We start from the raw sequence: 23340 nt of genomic DNA, 5'->3' as shown, positions 1-23340 counted from the left end.
TTGTTGTATTTCGCTGGACCGTCTAAGGAGGTGCGACCAGTTCATATTGTCATTGCTGCGCCTGTGATGTCACAGGCGGCTTGGAAAACACAAGAGTCTGAATCGTGGCTTTGTTACCATGACAACAGCGCTCCATTAGTCATAGCCCCGCCCTCCACGACCTTCAACTTCCTACCATTCTTCACGCACACTTCCTCCAGGAAAGCAGGAAGCATCTGGGTCGCCGTGACAACAACAATGAGTGAGTTTCCCTTGTTCAAATACAATGCTACTGCCCCCCCTCCCCTCCGTGTGTGTGTGTGTGTGTGTGTGTGTGTTTTCAGTAGCAGGCTCATTAGTGACACACACTTCCTGACCGACAGATGAAACAAACAACAAAAGAAAATCAGGACGATGGAAAATGGGATGTCAAACATGTACTGAACTTCCTTAAGAACTGCTGGAACCTGTTCCAGGACCCAATGACCTGCTCAAGGACCCATGGGACGTTCTCAAGGATCACCTGAAAACTCTCGATTGACTCCTGGAACTTCCCCAATGACAACAGCGAATCACACACACACAAACACCTCTGGAGCCTCTTGGAGACATCTGAGATCTCCCCAATCCACCAAAAGACCCCTGGAACCCCCCCTTACTGACCAGATCCACACAGTCGGGGAACTCTGGTGTCCTTTTAAGGCTTCCTGGAACAGATTCAAGGAACCTTGAACCATCTTCACCTACCATTAAAGCATCCTTAATAATCTCAAGAGTCACCTTTTCAAGGCCCGGGTTAACCCTTTGAGGGCCTACTGGACCCTCCTTAAAACCAGAATCACTGGATCACTTTAAACTTGAAAGCATGACTGGCCTCGTCTCCACCCTGTAGAACATGACATCAGCACTTTTCTTCTGACTTCCTTTTTCCTTGTATTTTTTTTTGTACTTTATTTCTTACTTTGATAAATGATGAAATTCATTTTTTTTCCAATCTGAGCCTCTGACTTCGGTGTCTCTGAGTGAGCGGCTGTGTTTCTCTGGAGGAAACTAACTCGCCATATCAAGACTCAACACACTTCCTGTCCCGGAGGAGAGAGGGGAGGTGAGGGTGGGGTGGCACGATGGGCGAGGGGTGAGGCCGGGTAGTCGGTCAGCAGAGCTACTGGAAGAGAAACCAGCACAAACTGGGAGCGCTTAGAGGAGAAATTAGGAGAACAGAAGGACGACCCCGACGGAGAAGGAGGTGTTGAGGAACGACAGAAAAGTTGTGAGAACTGCAGGAGAAAGTGCAAAGAAAGAAGGAGATGATTGGAGGAGAAGTGGGAGAGAAATAGCAAAGAAATCAAGAGGAAAAGAAGGTGTGGATGACGGAGGAGAGGCTGAAGAAGAGGAGACGAATCTCAGTTTGACAGACGGTAAGAAAATGAAATATTTAAAGCCAGATCTGTGTGATTGTGAGAATAAACAGAAAGAAAATTAAAGCGATAAAGATCCATCAGACATCCTGAGAGCAACAGGAAGAGTCTTTGTCTCCTCTTCTTCCCTTTCAGACGCTCCCTCGCTCTCTTTTCTTTAAACAAATCTACTCATTTATAGTTTATTCTTAATGTGAATCACATATTTTATGTCTAAAAAAAAGTTCCTGAAATGTGTATGTATTTAATTTTATTCTCATCTTTGTGTGTCTTTTACGATTAAAACTCATAAATTAAAACAATTTGTTTATGAATCTCTTCACACTTTAAAACTTTATTCGCATTTTCTTCACATGATGTGTTCATGTAAGTCAGATAACAATTCAGATAATCAATCAATCTCACTGACTTGAGGAAGAATTGATTTTCTATTAAACCTTTTTTACTGCAATTCTCCATTCTTGTTTTTGAATTTATCATTATTATTATTATTATTATTATTATTATTATTAAGAGTGAAAGTATGTAAAAATAATTAATTATTAATGTAAATTATTAATTTATGACTGTGTTTATGTCATATATGTATACTGTGTATATATACATACAAATGTGCATACAGTATATAGATGTGTGTGTATACACACACATATGTGTGTATGTATATACAACTCAGTGTCATCTGCATATTAAGAAATCAGAAAAGAAACTCGACCTCAAACACCTTTACAATAAAGCAGTTGCCCAGATTGGTCTCATTTGGTGTTGTTTGTAATTTCCCCTGTTTTGACAGACTGACATCATCATCACCATCATCATCATCATCATCAGAGGGTGAAGAATCAGACGCGATGGAGTCTTGGTTCTACTCCTGCTGGATAGTCTCTGTTCTGTTGGGAAACATATCGACCGAACCGGTGAAGTCTCCGTCCTACGTCATCCACAGCACCCCGGCCAACTTCGACCAGGCCATGCGGGAGTGTTCACCCGGCGTCGTCACCACCCTCGCTACGGTGCAGGAGCTCACCGACATCTTCCTGCTCATCTCCAGCTCCATCTCACCTCTGAACCAGAAGGAATTCAGCTTCTGGGTGGGGCTGAGGAAGGTGAAGAACGAGTGTGTGGTCCCCACGCTGCCGCTGAAGGGGTTCAAGTGGGTGGAGGACGGCAGTGAGGAGACACAAGTGAGCCGCTGGATGGAAGAACCCAAGCCCACCTGTATCACGGTTCGCTGCGCGGTGCTGAAGGGGGAGGTAACCGGGTCATCGGTGATCCGGTGGGGTTTGAGCTCCGTCACCTGTAAGAACAGGTACAAGTTCATCTGCAAGCACAGAGACCCACAGTCGCACCCACCCCAAGGTGCAACACCTGCGCCTGAACCTCAACCTTCTACACCCAAACCCCGTAAAGCCGAACCCGAACCAACGACACCTGAGCCTGAACGTCCCACCAGGGAACCACCAACGACCCCCCTGGAAACCGGACCTGACGCCTCTCACGACCCCGAACCAGCGGCGAAGTCGGACTCGTGCAAACGCCCGACCATCGCCGGCGCCCGCTCCCTCAGCCTGGACCCCGGCAACAGCAGCAGCATCCAGGTGGAGTGCTGGTCCTCCGTCCGGCTGGAGCTCCGCTGCTGGGGCCGTCCCGCCGTGTGGAGGCTGCTGGACGAGTCCCCGGCCAACCTCACCTCCGTCTGCCAGCCGTGTGACCCCGGCTTCCAGAAGGACGTCTACGGGCGGTGTGAGGACATCGATGAGTGCGGCGAGGGCGGGGCCTCCTGCGGGGAGCTCTGCCTCAACACCCCGGGCTCCTACAGGTGCGTGTGCGTCGACCACAACGGGAAGCGCCATGACAACGACTCGTGTTCGGATGCTCCCATTCAGGAGAACATCAACTGGATGTCGGACATCATGACCCTGGTGCTGATCGTGGTGGCGGTGCTGGTGGTGCTGGCGGTGCTGGTGGGCGTGATCGTGAAGTGCTGCCTCATGAGGAGGTCAAAGAAACGCGCCATGAGGAAGGCGGAGAAGATGGCGATGAAGAGCAAAGACGACAAGGATTCGTTTGAGAAGGCGGCGATATGAGGAAGCTGACAAGAGTGAAACTATTCTGAAAAGAACATGGAATGAGGATTAAATTTATTCCTCTAAACCGTTGCTGTCATCCATGAGACCAGGGTGGTTCAGGTACTCGGGGTTGTTGGACTCGTCTTGGTCACATGACCTTTCTGCTCGCTGTTGGCTGTTTGGACTTGACTTTCTCAATACCTGTGGATACTTTAAATTTTAAGACATAATAAGAGTACATTTGTTTTTATTAATAAATGCAAATGAATGACTAATAATGACTGAACGGTTCCATTGAATTATAGATTAGGACATTTAATGGTCTTATTATTAAATAACATTTACATAGCTGATTAAGGCGTTATATTTATGTTGACTACTGTAAATGTCTCTGACTGTTCAATCTAAAAAGTTTAAGTTAAATGAAGAGGAACAATTCAAAGAGTAAATGTTTAACATTCCATCTGCTGTGTTTCTTATTGTTTATGAGTTTTAAGATGTTTTTCTACATTTGAAATTAATCTCATTTTATCTGCATTAAAGTAAGAAAACGTCATTATTCTGAATTTCATTCATTTGGTATCAATACAGAAGTTTGTTTAATACATTTTCATGGATTTTATTTGAAAAATATCAGTACGGTGAAATCCTGTATCCAAAAGTATTTAGACAAGTTTATCTCCAACTCTACTTTGGTGTTAAAAACTTTGTGGGACTCTATTTCCCATCCTCCTCCTCTTCCTCCTCTATTGATTCATTGATTTGCTTTTGTTTTAATTTACTAACAGCTCCCGCCTAAAATGCGTGACACAATTTAATCAACATAATGAACATGAATCAATTTGAGTGCGAGTCGTGTTCATCAAGCAGCTCCTCTTCCTCCCTCCCTCCCTTTCTCCCTTTCTCCCTTTCTCTCCCCCCCCCCCCCCCCCCCCTCTCCGCCTCTCAACCGGAGCGCATCTCCGGTCGAAGCGGATCATTTGAGGAGAAGCAGCCGCAGCGCAGATCCATCTGCGGTTATTTCTCTTTCTACCGCATGAGTCTCTCCATCACCTCCTGTCATGCACCTGAACACCTCCACTCCTCTTCCTCCTCTCTCCGTCACTCTGGGCTCCCTGGAGGAGGGGGAGGATGGGGACGGTTTCTTCCTGCTGAACGGATCCGGTAACGACTCCGCGTCCGGCGGGGAGGATTCCTCCGCGGGCAGCGCGGCTCTCATCTCCTCCATCTACTCGGTGGTGTGTGTGGTGGGTCTGAGCGGGAACTCCATGGTCATCTACGTCATCTTCCGTTACGCCAAGATGAAGACGGCCACCAACCTGTACATCCTCAACCTGGCGGTGGCGGACGAGCTGCTGATGCTCAGCGTGCCGTTCGTCGTTACCGCCGCGCTGTTGCGCAGATGGCCGTTCGGAGCCGCGCTGTGCCGCGTCGTGCTGAGCGTGGACGCCATCAACATGTTCACCAGCATCTACTGCCTCACGGTGCTCAGCGTGGACCGCTACATCGCCGTGGTGCACCCGTTACGCGCGTCCCGGTACCGACGCCCCACCGTGGCCAAGCTGGTGAACGTGTGCGTGTGGATGTTCTCCCTCCTGGTCATCCTCCCCATCATCCTCTTCTCCTCCACGGCCCCCAACTCGGACGGTTCGGTGGCGTGTAACATGCAGATGCCCGAACCGGAGCAGAGGTGGATGGCGGCTTTCGCCGTGTACGCCTTCCTGATGGGGTTCCTGTTCCCGGTGCTCGCCATCTGCCTGTGCTACGTGCTGATCCTGAGTCAGCTGCGGGGGGTGGCGCTCAGGGCCGGCTGGCAGCAGCGCCGGAAGTCCGAGAGGAAGATCACGGTGATGGTGACGGTGGTGGTGTCCGTGTTCGTGGTGTGCTGGATGCCCTTCCACGTGGTGCAGCTGGTGGGCGTTTTCCTGCAGCATCACGACCCCACCATCAGCCAGCTGGCCGTGGTCCTCGGTTACGCCAACAGCTGCGCCAACCCGCTGCTCTACGGGTTCCTGTGCGACAACTTCCGCCGCTCGTTCCAGAGGATCCTGTGTCTGCGGTGGATGGAGGCCCCCGAGGAGCCCCTGGACTATCTGGACTACTACAGCACGGCGCTGAAGAGCCGCAGGCTCAGCGTGGGGGAGGAGAACCCCAGAGCGCAGGAACAGGCCGTGTCCCTGCCCTGATGCCCGATCCGGGTGTGCTCAGGTGACGTTCGGGTGGAGTTGTGCGCGCACCTGGAAAAACGTGCGTCTTTTACGCAATGATGGCTGTTCCTCATGATGAAACTTTATCTCACCTCACCTGTTCTGTGATAACATTAAAAACATCTACAAAAGGTGTAACTTGGGTCAAGACAGACCGCCCGGCTGGGGTTGAGGTTCGGATGAGTTCACACGTGACCCGGAAAGCTGCTAAATAGCATTTAGCGGCTAATGCGGAAAAGGAGGTGGCGAACAGAGAGTGTCTTCACACTGGGGAGACACCAGGAGGTGCGGGACATCCGGAACATTTCAAACGCACAGCTGATGTTTATTTTTCCTCATATTATTTCCAGGTTAAAAGGGGGCGTGGCGCCACTTTTGCCTAATAAGATGTCAGATTAAAATTAAAAAAAAAGAAGTGTTGTTTTTGTCGACCTGTAATTGTAGTTCTTATTGTAAATAATCAGCTCCAGTATTTGATGCAAAGGTTTTTATCAGCGGATTGAACACTGCTGAAGCGCACCGTCGCTCAGCCAATCAGAGAGAGGGGCGGGACTATCACAGGTGCGGGTGAGACGCTGATTGGTTGCAATGATTGCAACGCTTTTTGAAGCTAAATACAGTAAAACGCTTCTCTAGATTTTTGATGGAATGTCTGCTGTCTCTCGTCCCGCTGCGTTGTTCTGTGTTGTGAAGTTGTTGTTTTTTTAAATTACCAATAAAAGAGGCAGATTTTCCCTCATCCCCACCGAAACTTTCCTTCCATTTCCATGACCTCATGACCATTGGGAAATGTTTTTGCTTTATTCTGGTGAATGCTAAGGCACAAACAAAACAACCTAAAATTAATTCATCAGTTGTTGATGTTCGTTTCACACAAAAACATTTTTTTTAAATGGAATTGCAGAAGAAAATTGTTGAAAACATGATTTTAAAAAGTTAGTCTCTTAACAAAATGCAATTACGTATTAAAATTTGCTTTACATATTACTTTATTTGAAAATAAAATTAAAATTCTTCAAGAATTGTATGAATCTGTTCCAGAATCTACAGCCTGATCGTGTGAAATGCACCATGGGAGTTTTTATTTTCACATCCTTGACTTTTTTTTTCCGATCACTTTTATACCGGATGGAGCGACGTGACGTCGTGATGAGGATGAGCAGGGATTCTGTTAATCTGATGAAGATGATGCTTCATCTCTGATGAAGATGACCCGAATCAGTTGAGGATCAATAATGTCGATGAGAAAAGCTGATCAAATCCGAGGATTTGCGCTCCAATCTCATCCCCGGAGCTGATCTCTGAGTTCTGCCATCCTGTTATCAGCTGATTAGAAAATCAGTTTGGTCACGTGGTTCGACTGTAATCAGATTACTTTGACAGCGACCGTACGCACGTGACAGGTAAGGACAAACTGAAGCTACGTCGCGCGGCTGTTGATTTTTCTTATCGCAGTGACGTCACTTCACCGGCAATTTAAGGTCACGTGACAAACAGTCCGGTTCTTTTGAATAAACTTGTATTATTTATATTCGCTCACCGGAAATAGATTCATCACTTGTCTAATATTTTGTTAAGTATTGATTAATTTATACAGTATGTATAACTGATCACGTGACAAATCGAAACGTTTATCAGGAACCAAACCGTCTAGAACTGACTGGAAAAAACTGGGTGTGTTTGTGGTTCTCTTTGTTTTAGCGCCATCTTGTGGCAACAGAAGAAACTCGGTACAACTAGTGGATTACAGGCAGGTGGATTCTGGGTAACGTAGTTTTACGTAAAGAAGCGCTAAACCGGAAAGGGAAAAGCCGGACTGAATTTAGAGGGACACAGAAATCTGCTGTAATTAAAGTAACCAGCAGGGGGCGGCATCCACCTACGAACAGAAACAGACTATTCAGACGAACCCAAACCGGGCGTTAAAAAACAACAACAACAACAACAACTACTACTACAACAACTACAACAACACAGTTTCAGACGACTCACATTAAAACACGAATTATTAAATTCATTTAACACCTGATTTATGTGAAAGAGACAGGCGTGGTTTCCATGGGTATTGTAGTCTGAGCTAAGACTGGGCGTGACGTCACAGGTCATGTGTTATGATACTGACGCTCAATTGAGACGCCAAAAAATTCCATCCTCAGGTAAAATCACCTAAAATACTGTCAGTGTGTAGTTGCGTGTTGCTGTTCTTCTGTGTGTACTGTATGTAGCTGTGTATTGTCGTGTGTGTGAATGTGTGTGTGTGTGTGTGTGTGTGTGTGAGTGTGTGTTCTGATGAAACAAGAGTTGAAAAGTTCACACGAATGGCACGTTGCAACACTGTGTGTGTGTGTGTGTGTGTGTGTGTGTGTGTGTGTGTGTGTGTGTGTGTGTGTGTGTGTGTGTGTGTGTGTGTGTGTGTGTGTGTGTGTGTGTGTGTGTGTGTGTGTGTGTGTGTGACAGCTACACACCCTGTTCCGGTGTGATGACCCTGCGGTTGCTCATGTTTATCCACCGATGACAGTGAATCACTTCCTCTCACGTCTTACGTTCTTTATTTTTCAGATCATGTCTAATGAAGGTGACTGAAAACTGTCTGATGTCACCAAACTATTTTTCACTTGATGTTCTGGTTCTGGATGGGGGGGGGTTTCTGGGGTGGAACCGGATGGTTTGGAGTCGTGGGTGGAGAACGTCTGGTGGAGTCTCTCAGTCTGTGTGTGGAGGTCATGGACAGGTGACAGGTGAGTCAGCCTCTGCAGTAACAGCATAATTATTACCGAGGAGCTTTTAGCGTGAAGGAAACAGGATTTATTGTCCATGCGCCGCGTTGAACCCCCCCAAACTCCCCGTGAGGTCATAACAGAACCGCGACGACTTCCAGTCTTCAACCGAGGCAAACATCATCGTAAATTAAAGTCAGGCTCCTTCTGGCCCCGTGGGGGGGGCAAGAGGTGAGCCAGTTCCTCTGGACCAGAAACCGGCCAAAATGGACCTGATTCAGCACAGATCAGTGAACGTGGGCCCCCCCCAATTGGATCCAGAACCAATTTGCTGCCAAATGTTTTCTGCCTCTTAAATCCAGTAGAGTCAACAGTTCTGCGGTAAAGCTCTTAATCCTGGCCTAACTGGGCCCCAAGTCCACATCCAAGGTCCATCTGGTTCTGAAATGTGCTGCAAAGCTCTTGTTCCACATCTTTCCTTTCACCTCTGGTCTGGATTATAATGATAAGAATATTTACTGAGCAGAAGCTAAAGAACCTTCAGGTTCTGGCTCGTCTAGATCTTCACAGTGAGGTCATGTGATCTTTTCTCCAAGTCCAAAACTTTAAGAACTGAACAACCAGGGAAGTGCGAGTCCAACTGGGTTTCAGAGGAGGGGTGTCAGTCCAGGTTTAGTTTAAGATAAAGTTCAAACCGGTTCCTGTTTGTTGTTGTTCGTGTGTCTGAAGGCGTTTCTCCAGAGCGGTTTTGGTAAATAAAGTCGTCGGACCCGCTCCTCTTCTCCTCTCAGTGTTTTGGCGTAAGGCTCCTTTAATCCCGTGGATCATCCCGTTAATCCAGCGTGATAATGGTGGGCAGTGATCACTTATTCTGCTCTGTTACTCCTTCAGATTAAAAGACCCAGACCGGAAGCAGTCCACAACAAACAAACAAACAAACAAATAGATTATTTAAAAAAATAAAACCAGGAACTGATTATAATCTGACCTGTGATGGAATTTTTATTTAAAATCCATATTTCATATCAATATTATAAAGGATTCCCTCCATATTTAAAATAATTTATGAGATGATTCGGTTCAATTTGGGGGTTTTTTGTCTTATTTTTGTCTAAATATTTCTGATAACATTCTAAGGTTTTGAAGTTGATCGTTAACGGATTCCATTAATTTGTGATATAATGAATGCATTTATGAACTCGTTAATTATGTTGTTTAGATATTCTAAGAAGAAATTCAAATTTTTTTATGTCCCAGAAAAATAAAAAGTGTCTCTAATTCCAGTTTATTCCTTCAGATCTACTTTATTCCTGTTAAATCCCTGAACGATGACAAACGACATGAATCTGGAATTAATATCTGTGTTTTTTTTAAAGCATGTCTGTGATCTTTATGTTTGTTTTAATCTGTCCATTTAATTTAAATCAGGCTGTTGTGTTCAAGCCGATGACGTCATGACTGAGTGAAACAGGGAACAGATTTCCATGAAGGTCTGCAAGGGGGCCCGGAACCGGGTCAGAACCGACCCGGTTGGATTCTGTTGCAGAAATATGATAAATAAATGTTTCTGTCTTTTAAATGATGGTTACAGATTTGTGAGACTCTGGATGAGACTTTATGTGATTAAAGGTGAGAGTTGAGTTTGAGTTCTACTGAAAATTAAATCACTTTGATTTAAAAAAAAAGTTAAATAACTTGAAATTGACTAAATTAAACGATTTTTTTTAAACCTCTAACCTGGTAATTATTGCTGCTTTCATGCGTCATCTTGCGTGTGTGTGTGTGTGTGTGTGTGTGTGTGTGTGTGTGTGTGTGTGTGTGTGTGTGTGTGTGTGTGTGTGTGTGTGTGTGTGTGTGTGTGTGTGTGTGTGTGTGTGTGTGTGTGTGTGTGCTGGAGGAGGAGATGAGACCTGGAGGGGTGGACCTGAAGGAGGAGGACGATCACGTCAGTCCACAGGTCATCGTCACCTCCTCCTCATTAACACTCTGCCTCTCTTCTCCTGCTGACCCGGTTCGACTCGCCTCCAGCGGCTTCCTCCCGGACCAGGACCCGCACAGACCGCACACATCCGGGTCAGGAGCAGCGGAACGGGACCGGGACCTGCAGGATCCGGCTGCGGGTTCTCGTCATGCTCGGTACGGTGAAGATGGAAGGACACGAAGCCCCGGACTGGAGCGGTTACTACAGCGAGGAGGTCGGTCACACTCCGCCCGCGTTACCGCTGCTTTAGCCGGCAGTGTGAAGGTGTCAGACCCGGGTCAACCGATCCGGATCAGGTCCCGATGAGTCCGAGTCCAAGGCAGAAAATTCAGGGAAGTTTTGTGGTCGAGCGTAAAAGTTGAGATTCTGAGACGCGCAATTTATTTTGATTATTTCCTGATGTTTCCGAGTGGATGTGACAGTTTATCTGTTTATTCGTTTATTAGTTAATTTATTATTAGTTAATTTATTAGTTAATTCTGCAGCGCGTAAATACCAATCAGCTAAAAGTAAAATGTATTTAAATTTGAGGATTATTTACAGGAGAGAAATTCGAACGAATGAAATAAATCCGTGAATGAAACGGATTCAGATTCAGAATAAACTTCCTTTTTCTTTTCTTTTTTTTCCTGTAATCTTATTAAAATAAGAATTTTACAGTCAGTTTTTCGACCATTACCAACGAGATCTAAACCAAAGGTGTCCAAATTCGGCCCGGGATGGATCTTAAAGGTTAAGCCTGTTATCTTTTTTGTAATTAATTGTCTTATTATTTACGTAGAATTTAAATATGTGTAAAAGAAAAGAGAGGAGAAGAAAAGAAAAGAACGCCTGTGGAGATGAACAGCTGTATTAGTAATATTATTATATTAATCTGACGGATTAAATGTTTGAACAGATTCAGGTCAAATTAAACATTTGAACATAAACGCAGTGAGAAGTTGAGGAAGATTTCATATTAAAAAAAACTGTAAATAAAAATATCAAATGATCACAATCTGATTGTTTCCATCTTTAAATTACAATTTTATTTACATCAAACATTATAGGTGAAAAATCCTCTATTATGTCTTATCTGATTATTTGACAAAGAACTTAAATTCTAATTAGCTTGTGTTAAAGTATAAAATATTTATGGTTTATTTTTGTTCTGTTTCTTAATTTAAGAAAGTAAATTAAATTTGAGCTCTTGTTGAAAGAAGTAGCTTCATGAAAAAAAATATTTATAATTTAAAGATTAGGTCAGAATTTATTGTGTTTAATGTATAATTAGTTATTTGATATATTTATGATTTTCGTTCTTCTGAGGAGAAAAAATGGCGCAAATAAAAAGAAAAACAATCCATAGATATTACCATTAAATCATTTTAACAAATTTAAGGTGGCGAGTAAAACTTTTCTGATGAAATGAATAAAATAAAGACAGGAAGAAAATGACCCGCCTGTGATCTGATTAATGATCGAAGTTTGAAGTTAAGGGAATCATTTGTCAAATTTCACTCGATCCACATCTTTTGATTTTTTTTTTTTTAATTTAAATGTGTTTGAAGGAGTTAAAAATCTCCTGAAACAGAAAAACAATTAATTTATACCTGAAAAATTACAATTAAAATAAGAAAAGAAAGGAAATCAGTGAACACGTTCATTAATTTCCATCCAGAGATGATAAGATTTATTATCAATATGTGTAGTGATTTAATTTTAAGTGTTAATCAATTTAAATCATATTTTCATGCTAAACATAAACACATTTATTGGTTTAACAAATTGATATGTAATGAAATCATATTTACTGATGTCAATTATAGCCTGAATATTTATCCACAAAGAATTACTTTGTAAAGTTAAAAACTGATTTATCAAACGTCTTTAATAAATGCTTGAATCAATCAATCAAATCAGTGTGATGCTGTTAGACCAGTCTGGACCTAATCAGGAACTGGTTTTAATGGTTTCTGTCATCACAGTGTAGGCCGGCATCAAGCCTGGAGGACAAAAATAAAAACATAAAACACTGGGGGACCCCCCCCCCCCAGAATAATTTCCAAAAATAAAGTTTAAAGAATCTATATTTTCTGCAGAAACATTTTAATCCAGTTTCTTTACTGGTGTGTGTGGACCTGAACTGGTTTAATCTCATTTGAATGAAGAACAACAGGTGAATTTACACCTGGATTTATCTGGTTCTGGTCTGTTGGGTTCATACCATGACTGGTGTTGTGGGGACTTCCACTTGCCCTAATCTGATTTAACTGGTCCTGGTTCTGGTCTGACTGGGTGCGCTCTTTAATCTGGACTCGTTGTGTTTGATCGGGTCCTGCTGGTTTTGCTGCAATCATTTAGATTACTGCAGAACCAGAACAAAGACACCAGTAACGTCTTCTGTTCACACTGGTTCTGTTCTGCTCTGGTTCATCTGGTTCTATTTGGATTCATCCCAACATCCCAGCAATCAGAAGCGGTTTTGATTTTTTTAAATGATGGTTTACCTGCTTTTAGGTCTGGCCTAACAGGTTTTGAATCTGGTCTAAACGGTTTGGGGTCTACCCTTGGGATGGGTCCTGGTCTGGCCTTCCTGGACTTACTCTGGTCTCTCCAATGATAGGGTTGGGTACGGTCTGACATATTCTTGACGGACTGGTTCTGGTCTGGTGTTATTGGTTCTGGTCCAACTTGTTGTTGACTGACTGGCTCTGGTCAGGTGTTCCTGGTTCTGGTCTAACAGTCTCTGGTCTCTCTGCAGATGTACTCTCCGATGGCGGGCGGTGGGATGGGTTCTGGTCTCGGCTCCATGTCGGGGTACATGTCCAGCGGTGGGACCACATCAGGCTCCTTCAACATGTCGTACAGTGGGACCGGTCTGAGCCCCGCCCATGTGGGGGGGATGGGTGCCTCCACTCCAGCTGCCATGTCAGGACTCGGTGGGGGCGTGGCCTCAATGGGTGGGGCTCTGAGCCCGTCCAGTATGAGCTCGGTGTCTGCCCAACAGGCCTCAATGGGTCTGAACCCCTACGGGGGCATGAGTCCCACTATGAGCCCCAGCATGGCATACGGCGGCGGTGGCCTGAACCGCGGACGTGACAACAAGGCTTTCAGACGGAGCTACCCGCACGCCAAACCCCCCTACTCCTACATCTCCCTCATCACCATGGCGATACAGCAGGCGCCCAGCAAGATGCTGACGCTGAGCGAGATCTACCAGTGGATCATGGACCTGTTCCCGTACTACCGGCAGAACCAGCAGCGGTGGCAGAACTCCATCCGCCACTCGCTGTCCTTCAACGACTGCTTCGTCAAGGTGTCGCGCTCGCCGGACAAACCGGGGAAGGGCTCCTACTGGACCCTGCACCCGGACTCCGGGAACATGTTTGAGAACGGCTGCTACCTGCGCCGCCAGAAGAGGTTCAAGTGCGACAAGAAGATGTCGCCCAAGTCCGAGGGCAGGAAGGAGCAGGGAGGGGGAGCGTCCCCTTCAGAGGACTCCATGAAGCCCCCGGGAGTCCTGGACTCTTCCTCCCTGCCCTCCTCCAGCCAGGCCACCTCACCTCCGGGTCTGGACCTACGAGGAGGAGTCGGTGGGGTGTCGGACCTGAAGGTGTCAGGGTCCCATCTCTTGTCCTCCCTGTCGTTGCCCCCCCACTCCATGGCGCACGAGTCCCAGCTGCACCTCAAAGGAGACCCCCATTACTCCTTCAACCACCCGTTCTCCATTAACAATTTAATGTCTTCTTCAGAGCAGCAGCACAAACTGGACCTGAAGGCCTACGAGGCGCTGCAGTACTCCTCCTACGGCGCTGGGGGGGCGTCCGGCCTTGGGGGGAGGACCATGGATTCTCTAGAGGCGTCCTACTACCAGGGAGTGTACCCCAGACCCCTTCTGAACACTTCGTAGTACCCAATGCACTTCCTGTTCGGACTCGTACTCTTTGCATGCAGCCGTCCTGGACTTCCTGTCTGACTGTGAAACCGCTGATTCGGATCGAGTCTGAACTGAACTCCTGCACTGTGACACCCCCCCATAACACCCCCCCAACCCCCTCCCCAGGACACAAAGAAACACCTGAACCCTCTTAAACTGATCCCAGGTCTGTGTTCTCCTTTTACACACAGAATCGGTCAGAAATAAGGTTTCAGGCTGAGACGTCAGACCAGGATCATCAGAGTCCAGGAGCCAGGTCCAGTTCAGGGTCATAAGTCAGTGGTTCCCACCCACAAGTATCTACAGAATGTACGATTTTATGACTTTTATGTACATTTCATTTAAAATTCCTCATCTTTGGACATCGACCGGTTCTGATGACAGAACGTTTTTACACTGTAAAAGCAAAGCAGCTAAAATCTATGAAATAAAACTGAGAGATGATTTTAAAAGTCAGGCTTCTAGAAACCCAACGAGGTCAGGAACGTGTCCAACAAGACAGGACGTGAATTAAACTCCAACTACCATCATGCATTGCACACGCAAACTACATTCAGCTGTCGTTTATTCCTGCACTGTCATTTTTTAGGATATTTCTTGTTCCGTCAAATCGAGTTCTGAGAGAATTTTCAACTTTTAATATTTGATCCATTTCAGTAAAACTTCCTTGACGTCCAATCAGATTGTTCTGATCATATTTGAATATTTAGAGGCACAAAAACGATTAATTCTTGTAGAAGCGACATGTAATTGGAGAAAACGTGTAAAAAAAAATTTGCAGTCTGGAACCACTGATTTAAAATCTAACCTGAGTCGAATATTTCAGGAGTTATTTTCCTTTTTTCCTTTTTGAGATTTAGCCTGTGAAGATTTAAAGGTCAAAGGTCACCTGGTGATGATGGTGCTGAGGTTGTCACGGTGACAGATTAATAATTATAATTCCAGTATTTTGATCACAAATTTGAGGAGGGTTTATTTCTCCCACGACCTCGTCTGCCTCACCGCTGACCTCCGGGGGGGTCGCGACCCTCAGAGGGAGAAACCCCCGCAGACATCACAGGCTTTTGATTTAAAGGGTCAGTTCACACAAATGACACACACACATTTTCCCGCCTCGCTGTTTGTCGTTGTGTTTATCTCGGTAAATGTTTTGATCACTTTCTCACCGTTTGATGTTTTAACTGCTAAGAAAAATCAAATCTATTGATCTGGGCTTTTTATTGATTCTCAGGAAAGTTTATGACGATTCTTTTCACATTGGTGCTGAAACTATTTTGTCACTTTGAGAATTAATTTGTCTTCAAAACTTTTTTGTATTTAGAAAAAGAGGGGAAAAAAATGTCAACATTGGTTACACAAAATAGATGCCGATGATCAGTTTTATTCTGTTATTGATTCTGTATTGATAAATCAGGGCCCTCATGTAGATCCAGACGGAAACAGTCTGAAAGAGAAAAATATTAAATATTTATTGTCATTATAAAAACATGATATTCTTAAAATGAATTTGCTAAATATGAAATCAGAAGAGTTTTGTGTTATTCTTCTGATTTCAATCCAAATTCTGGACCTTTTTGTGAGAAAATAAAGAAGAAAAAACAGAATTATTTCATTGTGACTTTAATTCTTGTTTTGTGGAAAAGTTGATAAAATTTAATTCACTAATTAATGACAGAATGAACTGGTTCTCATTCATGTCTAACTGGTCCTGCTTCTTGATTCCAGAACCACGTGGACCAGACCAGTAAAACTATTCTGTTTGCTTTAACTGGTCTGATCTGGTTCTGAAAGTTTTACAGAACTTTTACTGGTTAAGGTTCTGGTCGATGAAAAATAAAGTCAAGATAGGTAAAATAAAATGAGAAAAGGGACATTTTGAGTTTTTCTCATTCTGAAGTCACAGCTGAATGTCTTCTGTTGTTAAATGTGAGCTACCTTCACACTATAAACATTTTTGTTTTCAAAAACTGATATCTGAGTGACAATTAAATTTTTTTCCATGTGTAAATTATTAAATAATCTGAGTTTTTCTATAATCATTCTGATAAAGGAGAATTCATCTTGTTTTGAATCCCTGAAAGCTTCCTAGATAATTAATATATCAATTAATTATTTTCAACAAAATTTCACATCTGATTAAAATTGTTCATCCTGCAAATGATTCTCAGGATTGAGAAGGTGGAGGAAACTTTTATTTATTTTTACTAATGGAACATTTTTTAATCGCTGAAGCATAAAATTGGCAGAAAAACAAACTTCCAATAAGATTAGAATCAATCAGCCCGAAAGCCTCAAAATTCAGTGAGGAGAGTTTAGGATCTTTGTTCGATCTCTCACTCTGTGTGTAAAAGGAGAAACCGTTTCCTGTCCGTTTCCGTTTCCTGTACGTTGTTAACGCCCTCTCTGTGTTTGTAACTCTCCATCATTGATTATTGATTATTATTACGGTGTGCATGAATGAAGAGGAAGGTCGTCACCTTCTTCTCTTTTCTGGAAAAAAAACCTTTTATTGAACACTGACCTGCTCTTCGTCCTCTTCATCATCCTCCACCAGGTGTGTAGGAGAGGGAGGAAGAAAGTACAGTAATGATATGAGGAAGGATGAAGGAATTACCCCCCCCACCCCACCCCCGTTGTGTGTTTCTGGGTTTTCGACTCTGCTGCATGTTCTTAACTTATTGTGTCATTTTCAAATAAAACATGGAAACACATCGATTTGGTGTTCAGTTCTTTTAATTGATCACATCTCAAGTTTTTTTTCCTGTAACTCTTGTTCACTTTTTATTTTTTACCATTTCCTGATTATTCCCGATCAATCACTTTATTCGTCTGATGGTTTCGTCATTGATCATTAGAGCAGTTCTAAAACATTAAATCAAAAGAACATTGAAATAATTTTAACACGCATTTAATTAAAAAGACTAAAAATATCAGTTTCCACCTCATTAATTTCAAGAACGCTGTTATTCATTGTTTATTCTTTTAAAATTGTCTTTTTTCCCACGGGTTTTGTGTAAATTCGAACAAACCTGGCAACCCAGACCTCATCTGACGGAAGTTGAATAATCGAACAATTGATTAAAAAAAACTTTTGAGCATTAAGAGTTTTATTTCATTCATTGTGTTTGTTTATATCCAGAATACTGAACTAGAACTCATAGCTTCGACCCGCATTTGGTTCTGATGGTCAGCGATTCATCTTATCAATATTTCCTCTTATTGATTACCGAATGCTGACTCAGCAAACAGCTGAATTATGTTAAAAACAAATTTAATTTCCTGTTTGTTGTTTCTTGTTGTTGTTGTTTTTTCTTTCAAATGTCGCGTGAGATCCACGCATGTCACGCGCCTGCGGGTGTTCCAACCCCTGATGTAAACACACCAGAACCGGAAGTAGATCACAAACCTGTTTATATAATTAACATATTTGTGTTTAGAACTCACAAAAAAACACATTTTTCTGAATTTATCGATATTACATTATCAAACGACTCTCTTTAATATAAAACATATTTTGGTTTTCATGTTGTTTTTTCATTTAAAATAAAAAAATAAAAAATAAAAAAATAAAATTCTTCTTCGTTGGTTCCTGGTCTTCCGTCCTCGCCGCTCGGGTTCGGGTCCGGCCGGCAGCACTCGGCTCCGTCTCGGCTCTCCCTCCTCCGACAGGCGGCTGAATAAGCCGAACACGATGAACCTCCTGCGGCGTAAACGCGCCTCAAAGCGCCGCCGCTGTCGCCGGATTTCTGGCGTCTTTGTGGGCCGTAACCTCCGCCGCCGCTCCGTGAACCTGAACACATCCCGACAGATTTCACTTTGATCTGAAGCTTTTTAACACATTTTGGCCGCAGAGCCGCAAATGTCTTTAATTATTCTCCAATTATCCGCTAATTATACGCCGACATGATCCCAGAGACGGAGACACGGAGCCCGCAGGAGCGGCTGCTGACACAGACCCGGAATATAAATGGCTTAAGAGTCAAAATGTTCCATTTCTTCTTACGGAAAATAAATATATTTATTAGAATAGACATTTTTTTAAAAATATACAAACAAAGCAAAAACATTCCGTTATATAATTAAAATATTTGTGTTTAATTTTGAACCCTTATCGACGACAGGAAGCTGTCACGTCAAAATCTTTTAATGTTTGGTTCCGCGTTCTGCAAAATATTTGGATCTAAATGTTAAAGGGAATAATAAATAGAAAAGAAACAAACACAAATGAAGTTGCATGACGAATAAATTTCATTATTTGCTGGAATCAATTTTTATTTGTCAGCTTTTACTTTGTTGGAGAGCAATAAATAAAAGCGATACCATTCTTATTAAATAATTAAAACCACTATATATCAATACAAATGTAATATACGTACTTAAACTATTATATAATAAAATAAGTATTAATTTTACTCCTGCAGCTGCAGACTCTTCATTTTTTTTCATGATAAAATTTGCTGGTGATAAAGCTGAATATTTCAACGAGAACAAAGATGTTTTATTTTAACGTGATGCGTTCACTGACATCTGACAGGAGTAAATCCTCTGCTGCTGACTGGTGAAAACGAAACGTGTCGAGTGACATTTGATTTGTCCGTGGATCAGCTGCTTATTGTCGTTTTACTGACGATGACCTTCATCATTTAAACAAACAGAAGCTTTTATTGTGGAGGAGCCTTTTATCAGAATAAAATTATATGAATAGAATGAAGAATAAAAAAAATACATTAAGCCTGTACGTAGAATTACACACACACACACACACACACACACACACACACACACACACACACACACACACACACACACACACACACACACACACACACACACACACACACACACAACTGTTTACTGTTAAAGCCTCATATCTCCAGCTTGATTTTCTCATCACAACACACCTAGAGCAGGATTATATAAAAATTCAGTTCACCCCGTGAGACAAATCTTGTCAAACAAATAATTACTTATGCAAAAATATAGATAAATCTTTTGAAAACAAAATAATAATTTGTGTAAACAAGCCGTAACTCTCACACGAACAAAAGAATTAACGTAAACAAGGCGCAGGAATTGTGGGAAGAAGATCATTTCTTGTGCAAACACGATGATTTATGTGAACAAGATGAAAACTCGTACAAAATACGATAATGTTCTTACGATAATAAGAACAAAACAGAATCATTCCCTGAGAAACCAACAAGACGACAACCTGTGTCACAAGAGAAGTCGCGTGAAGATGTAAATATGGTGCAAACAAGATTAAAAATGGTGGAAACATTATAATAACTCATGTCAACAGGACAGTTTTCATAGCGACAAGTTGGATCAACAAGACATAAATCTACCAAAAACATATTAATAAATTCTTATTAATGATCCTGTGGGAACAAGACGAAAACCATTTTATAAAGGATCAAGTTAGAAATATTTCATTTATATTTGTTGAGATGCTGACTTGAGTGAACAAAGATGAGATGTATGCAATACAAGATGACTAAGAGGATAGTTAAACACTGCTACAGATGGAAAAAATCCATTAGATGGAAGGACTCGTGTTATATAGAAGGACTCGGGTTGGACAGAGGGACTCGAGTGAGAAAGCAGGCCTCGTCCAGGTATTCTGAAATTTGTGTAAAACAAACATTGAAACTGAAATCTACAGGAACAATGAAAAAGGGAGGACTCGTGTTGGACAGAAGAACTCGTGTTGGACAGAAGGACTTGTGTTGGACAGAAGAACTCGTGAGGGACTCAACCAGATTTCCTGAAACTCATAATTCACCTCTTAAAACTTAAAAAAACAACCCAAAACTAAACCTGATATCGGCTGGAAAAATGCTAAAAATGTTATAATCATGAAAATTCAAATTCATGAACTTTTATTTGAAACACATATTGATTATTGATAACGAAATGTTGGATAAAGAAGTCTTTAAATGATCAGAAGTAGTTTCCCTTTGTTGTTCTGTTCATCCATCATCAGCAGGTTTCTACATTTCCTTTTTGAAATGTCTAAAATAAAAGATTGTTTTTTTTATTCGGATGACAGAAGAAGAGATTTCAATGAGAGCAGATGGACTAAAGCTTTGACTCGCTGGATCCAAACAAACTTCTCATATTTCTAATCATGACGTTCATATTTGTGAATTTGTGGATCAGAATTGATCCGTTTCGGACTCTTGAATCTGTCCGGCCTGAAAAGTTGAACGTTTTTCATGAAATTCTGATATTTTATTGAAAAAAAAGGTAAATTTGAAAAGTAAATTTTGTGTCGTCAGCTGTGATGACGGGGTTATTAATCGTTTCCTAAAAAATTAGTAGAAATAGATTTTACTAAAGAAAAAGTGAAATGATAAAATGACATCAGATTTGGGAAAATTAAATGTATTAATTTATTTATTTTTTAATTTGAATAAAAATTGGTAAAATCAAGATTTTCTGTCCAAATGATTGCCGTGTTGTTTTGCTGCGGTCAGATGAAGCTCTAACGGGTCCCACTGCCACCCAGTCTGCTGTAATACGAGCCATATGTTCCCGGCGGGGCGGAGCGGCTCCGCTCGGGGCCCTCCGGCGGCAGCGGAGGTAACCGCGGGGCCCCCGGCATCATTTGAGTAAAGCCTTCGGCCCCTCTTCTCTCCAATCACGCCTTATGGAGGAAAATGTCATCCACAATACGGCGGCCCTCGGCCTCTTTCTTCCCCCTGCCTTTCATTCCCCCCACTAGAAAGCCAGGAACGGGGGCCCCGGGGCCACTAATGCCTTTTGATGGGGATTGGAATTAATTATCTCCAATAACACAATTGTGCTCGACCAACGAAAAGAGCAAAGAAATCCCCTCCAGAATCAGAATCAGAAGAAAAGAGGAGAGAGGAGGACGATCAAAGTGGAGAGAGGGGGGGGGGGAGACCGACAGGCAGAGGGGTGGGGGGGCAGCAGCTGCCTTTCCATTAAAAATGATACGGAGGAAGTTTATTAGAGCTTTGTGTGGTGGTGAGATGATCGGGTGGGAGTGAGGTGTGTGTGTGGGGGGGCTTGGCTACAGACGGGGGCATTCAGGGGCTGGGGGGGTAAATGGCAGCGATGTCATGGTTGTTGTTCAGTTCAGTTCACAGAAAAGTTTCAGGCGGCTGAAGGATGTTCTGAGCTAAAGCCTGACCTCCTCCTCCTCCTCCTCCTCCTCCTCCTCCTCCTCCTCCTCCTCCTTCATGATGATATGGAATCAATAGTTTTGATTTCATTAAATTAAAATTCTGACTCAAGTTTGTTTGTAGATTTAAAATAAAGTTTTCCACAGAAGAGATGATTTTCATTTCCTCTTTTATCGTCTGTGTTGAACGTGTTCATGTATCTCAGCTCCTATCAGCTATCGATTTATAACAGATCTAATCAATTTATATACTGGTTCTCGTATATTAAACATGTGAGGGAAGGACGCCATTGGTCCGTAGCTCAAGCATCAACCTGATTGGATGATTCATATATTGGGAATATTTAAACAATTTAAATTCTCTCTCTCTCTCTCACACACACACACACACACACACACACACACACACACACACACACACACACACACACACACACACACACACACACACACACACACACACACACACACACCCAGGTGGCGTCAGAAGTTGGAGCTCCAACAAACTGAGTCTTTCTTCAGAACAAGCAGATTAACGGCTGCAGGATTAAAACCAGGACACCCAAGTCGACCACAAGTGGTCCACCGTAACCACGGTAACCAGCCAGCAGTGGGACGGGGGCAGAACAAACACACATATATGTATATAACCTACATATGAGGGGGAAGGTTGTATTTCCAAAGTATCTCAATCAGAGGTGAACGTTTTATAAAATCTTTACAATTAAAAAAATATTCAGATAAAATAAATTCATTAAAAAAAATAACTTAAATGCACCGAAGTGGGTCTAAATATACAATATCTTTCACACTATTAATAGAATAAACATGAATTAATCTGTCGTCTGTGATTATAAAATATTTGATTTCTTTATTTTTTTAGTTACTGTGAGGTTGAATTAAGCAAGAACTGGGAATATTTAAATATTTTTATGATAATTTTTAATCAACCATTATTTTTAAAATTTTGTCTTTAATTGCTTTCATTTTAATTTTTTTTCTACTTTCTCTTCGTTATTTTATTAAATTTCACATATAAAGTTTGTTGAGACATTTTAGTGGACAGAAGAATATTTTACTGCCGGTGAACAGAGTTCATGGTGGATTGGTGACCAACCTGTGGGTCACGACCGTTCAGGGGGTCCTAAAATTAAGCTAGGGGGGTTGTTAGAATAAAATACACAGCGTTACTTCAGTCGAGTACTCTGTACTATAAAAATACTGCATTGTGTGGTAACATTCATCCCTCCGTTGCTCTGCTGACCATGTGTTGAGTATAATTTGTATTTAGATTTGTTCTGTGTATCTAACATCACGCTCACCCCGAGTCGATCAACAAACCGTCAGCTGATTTGTTTATTAGACAACATGTTTGTTTGTTCTTCTTTTGAACGGGTGAGTTTTGGATAAGAATCAGATTTTTATTTTTTTTTAAACTCAGTCAGATTCAACGTAAATCATTCATGAATTTAACAGCAGTGTGTGTGTGTGTGTGTGTTTGTGTGTGTGCTGCAGCAGAGGTCGACCAATCAGTGTGCTCCTCCTCATGTTTGGACAGTGTTAGTATGCAGAGCAGACCGTGTGTGCGTGTGTGTGTGTGTGTGTGTGTGAATATAAAGTGACTTTCCAGAATCAGCACCTTCAGCGGTTTCCTCCGTCTAACAGTCGCTAACAGACGGTCGTTGCTACGGTGACTCCGGTGTAGTTTCAGGTACAGTACTTTTACTTCTGGTCTCACCTGAGTGCCGATCAGGTGTGTTTTAATCCAACTTGTGATTCTTTGCCTCCTGTCTGATGTTTACTAAAGAAACGTCGACTATCGCGCCTCCAATAAACCAATAATGAGTTTTTATAACAGATCGATCAATAAATATAATTATTATGGACACAAACCAATCCT

The 23340-nt window shown here is 42.6% G+C and overlaps 4 protein-coding genes across 5 annotated transcripts in view; 3 read left to right on the top strand and 1 right to left on the bottom strand.

Moving 5' to 3' along the window:
* Nucleotides 1-133: 133 nt before the first annotated feature.
* On the top strand, nucleotides 134-4022 carry clec14a (C-type lectin domain containing 14A). The gene is made up of 2 exons (XM_068338164.1): nucleotides 134-1397; nucleotides 2191-4022. Exon 2 carries the CDS (start codon nucleotides 2249-2251, stop codon nucleotides 3482-3484), a length of 1236 nt encoding a protein of 411 aa, XP_068194265.1. The 5' UTR covers nucleotides 134-1397; nucleotides 2191-2248; the 3' UTR covers nucleotides 3485-4022.
* A 122-nt stretch (nucleotides 4023-4144) lies between these two features.
* sstr1a (somatostatin receptor 1a) lies at nucleotides 4145-6617 on the top strand. The gene has a single exon (XM_068338165.1). The coding sequence runs from the start codon at nucleotides 4528-4530 to the stop codon at nucleotides 5650-5652; it is 1125 nt and encodes a 374-aa protein (XP_068194266.1). The 5' UTR covers nucleotides 4145-4527; the 3' UTR covers nucleotides 5653-6617.
* Nucleotides 6618-10519: 3902 nt separating this feature from the next.
* foxa1 (forkhead box A1) lies at nucleotides 10520-14263 on the top strand. The gene is made up of 2 exons (XM_068339417.1): nucleotides 10520-10585; nucleotides 13115-14263. Exons 1-2 carry the CDS (start codon nucleotides 10520-10522, stop codon nucleotides 14261-14263), a joined length of 1215 nt encoding a protein of 404 aa, XP_068195518.1.
* Nucleotides 14264-17250: 2987 nt separating this feature from the next.
* Nucleotides 17251-23340, bottom strand: part of mipol1 (mirror-image polydactyly 1) — a 31053-nt gene continuing 24963 nt past the window's right edge. The window contains exon 14 of one of the 2 annotated variants that reach the window (XM_068339704.1): nucleotides 17251-18080. The gene's annotated coding sequence lies outside the window, so the exon portion shown is untranslated. The remainder of the gene's footprint in view (nucleotides 18081-23340) is intronic. The other variant, XM_068339705.1, reaches the window with a different exon arrangement.

The sequence above is a fragment of the Antennarius striatus genome, chromosome 17, assembly GCF_040054535.1.
Source record: "Antennarius striatus isolate MH-2024 chromosome 17, ASM4005453v1, whole genome shotgun sequence".
NCBI lineage: Eukaryota > Metazoa > Chordata > Actinopteri > Lophiiformes > Antennariidae > Antennarius > Antennarius striatus.
The sequence above is the reverse complement of the archived record's forward strand: the minus strand, read 5'-3'. Positions and strand labels throughout refer to the sequence as shown.

What these genes read in the sequence shown, in the direction of transcription:
- foxa1 (XM_068339417.1), top strand. Translation starts at nt 10,520, where the DNA reads ATGCTCGGTACGGTGAAGATGGAAGGACACGAAGCCCCGGACTGGAGC. An exon ending in GCGGTTACTACAGCGAGGAG is followed by an intron (nt 10,586 to 13,114) that starts GTCGGTCACACT and finishes GTCTCTCTGCAG; the next exon opens with ATGTACTCTCCGATGGCGGG.
- sstr1a (XM_068338165.1), top strand. Translation starts at nt 4,528, where the DNA reads ATGCACCTGAACACCTCCACTCCTCTTCCTCCTCTCTCCGTCACTCTG.
- clec14a (XM_068338164.1), top strand. Translation starts at nt 2,249, where the DNA reads ATGGAGTCTTGGTTCTACTCCTGCTGGATAGTCTCTGTTCTGTTGGGA.